At 45.0% G+C, this 2,511-nt stretch overlaps 1 protein-coding gene across 1 annotated transcript; it reads left to right on the forward strand.

Moving 5' to 3' along the window:
- Nucleotides 1-1,237: 1,237 nt before the first annotated feature.
- Nucleotides 1,238-2,164, forward strand: LOC146063059 (taste receptor type 2 member 4-like). Its single transcript, XM_083175073.1, has one exon. It carries the CDS (start codon nt 1,238-1,240, stop codon nt 2,162-2,164), a length of 927 nt encoding a protein of 308 aa, XP_083031199.1.
- Nucleotides 2,165-2,511: the final 347 nt, after the last annotated feature.

The following is a 2,511-nucleotide window of genomic DNA, read 5'->3' on the forward strand; positions in this document are numbered from 1 at the left end:
CACCATGCCCTAGTGCAGGGGTGGGGAACCTTTTTTGTGCCAAGGGCTGTTTGTATGGGGAAAAAATCCTTCGGGGGCCATATGTAAAAAATTCTCTTACAAATTGTCCTGCTGCAGCTGTCACACGCTCCGGCGCATAGTTGCCTACTTTTGAAAACTAGTTTCAGGGAGATTATAGTTGGTAATATAATTTTGCACAGCTCCCCATTGAGGGGGCGTGTCATGCTCCACCTAAAGGGCGTGTCTAGTTCCATATATGGAGAGATTATGAAAAGAGATTGTGAACCTAGAAGCGTGGGTGTGTAATTTAAAATGACTTATACCCAAATGTAGATGAGCCCCAAAGCAGTTAGTAAGAGCTACTATGCTTGGTAAAGTGCTGAGAAATGGTGCTGATGATTCACTGTAAATGTATCTATCCCTCATTCCTTTTCCCCAAAAAATGTAACAGTGTAATGTGGGCTAGGTGACATGAGGGAGATTGCTAGACTAATGAGGGAGAGAGGGAGATTACTGCTATGTCAGGGAGTCTTCTGCAGAATGCAGGGTAGGCAACTATGCTCCGGCGGCTGCCGCAGATTAGGACTGACAGTATCCGGGTGCTGTTGATTAAGAGGAATCTCGCAAGAACTACCGACCTCTCGCAAGAATTCCCCTGTACTTGACTCCTGGCAAAGCTGCCAGGAGGGTGGGAGGGCCGCTCAGACCGGCTACGGGGGCCGCATACGGCCCCCGGGCCTGAGGTTCCCCACCCCTGCCCTAGTGGATGGTAGGACATGAAATACCGCCTGTCGGCACATTTTGGCTCAAAGAACAGTAAAAAACTGCATGTCGACATAAAGTCCCTGTCAACCTAATCACCCTGTTGACCTCAAGTCATGTCGACCTTCCTGCATGTCGACCTTAAGTCATGTTAACCTAAATGCATGTGGACCTATTGCTTGTCGACGATCATGCTGGTGACCCAATGACTGTATCCCATTTAGGCTGGATCTATGAGGGTGTATCTGTACCTGACATTTATTTATGTAACCAATTTACTCATTCAAATACTCATCGGGCACACAGTACAGCAGCTATTTGTAGATTGGTAACCAAATGTCATGCAAAACATAAGCAATTCTATGCTTTATATTAACCTGTTCTCATTTCATTCTGCACCTTAGATCAGACGGGACTAGACGGTTGTGCAGGAATCAGACGCTCTGACAGTTGTGCATCATCCTGTGAAGACAATATGGATTTTCCCACTTTGATCCTTGTATTATTTGTCAGCAGCTGCTCTGTGACATCTATCGGATTATTCCTCAATGCATTTATTGTGACACAGATCCTCATTTGGTGGCTGAAGGGTCAAACTCTGCAAACCATTGACATTATCATGGCCAGCCTGGGAGCGGTGAGGATCATTCTACTAATGATGTGGCTCCTGGAGGCTGCTGTGACAAGCGTCGCTCACTTATTCATGTCAATAGTGAATTCTGTGAATTATGTGACTGCAGTGACATTTGTGACAATCTGCAGCCTGTGGTGGGGCACCGTGCTCTGCGTCTTCTACTGCGCGAGGATCACAAACTACAGCAACAGGTTATTCCTGAGACTGAAGATGAACATCTCCAGGATGGTCCCCTGGCTGCTTCTGGTGTCACTGCTGGTGTCTCTGCTCTCCAGTCTGCCATGTTTTTGGGTCATGTACCCAGTACATTACATGAATTCTACCCAGGACAGTAACAGCTCCAGCATTGGGGATGGAACTGTGACTCTCAATTATATGAATGAGCTCATCGTCTTTTTTGCAGGATCCATCGCACCGTTCCTCATATTCTGCGCAGCTGTTTGTCTTCTGATTGTGTCCCTGCTGAAACATACCCGGAATATGAGCAGCAAAGACTCGGGATTCACTAATATCCAACTATACGCCCACATAAGTGCCGTCAGGAACATGGTCTCTTTTCTATTCTTTTACTCTATGTTCTTTATAAGTACAAATCTGATTATTTTAGGTTATCAATCAGAAGACTCAGCCTATATATTGCTGTGCATTATCGGTGCCACTGCCTACCCCAGCCTGCACTCTGTTGTACGAATAGCCAGCAACGCCAAACTGAAGCGTTCCTTCCTGGCTGCTCTGCGTTACTCAGGGGCACATAATACAAATGACTAAATGTTATAATTGAAGTTCTCCTATTTGTACATTTTCTATACATTAATCATACTGTAGTAGGCTATAAGTTTGACAACAGCTTTTCAGTAGCTTAATGAAAGGTGTTTGATTGCAGTGAAATATTTGAGCTTGTGAAAATACCTGTAAATAAACAGTATAAATATAAACCCTTGAAAAAGGCAGTGAGTCCTTGTAAATGCATTGGATTACTGCACCCAATTTGCATTTAAACTGCTTCTCAATGCGATCCACCAAATATCACATGGATAGGCATACTTGCCGACTTTAAGTGGCCCACCCCCATGACGGTAAAAGCCATGATTTACAGCTGTTCGGGGAGGGGTTAG

Source organism: Crinia signifera, chromosome 3 (assembly GCF_055691185.1).
Source record: "Crinia signifera chromosome 3, ASM5569118v1, whole genome shotgun sequence".
NCBI classification, from domain to species: domain Eukaryota; kingdom Metazoa; phylum Chordata; class Amphibia; order Anura; family Myobatrachidae; genus Crinia; species Crinia signifera.

What these genes read in the sequence shown, in the direction of transcription:
- LOC146063059 (XM_083175073.1), top strand. Translation starts at nt 1,238, where the DNA reads ATGGATTTTCCCACTTTGATCCTTGTATTATTTGTCAGCAGCTGCTCT.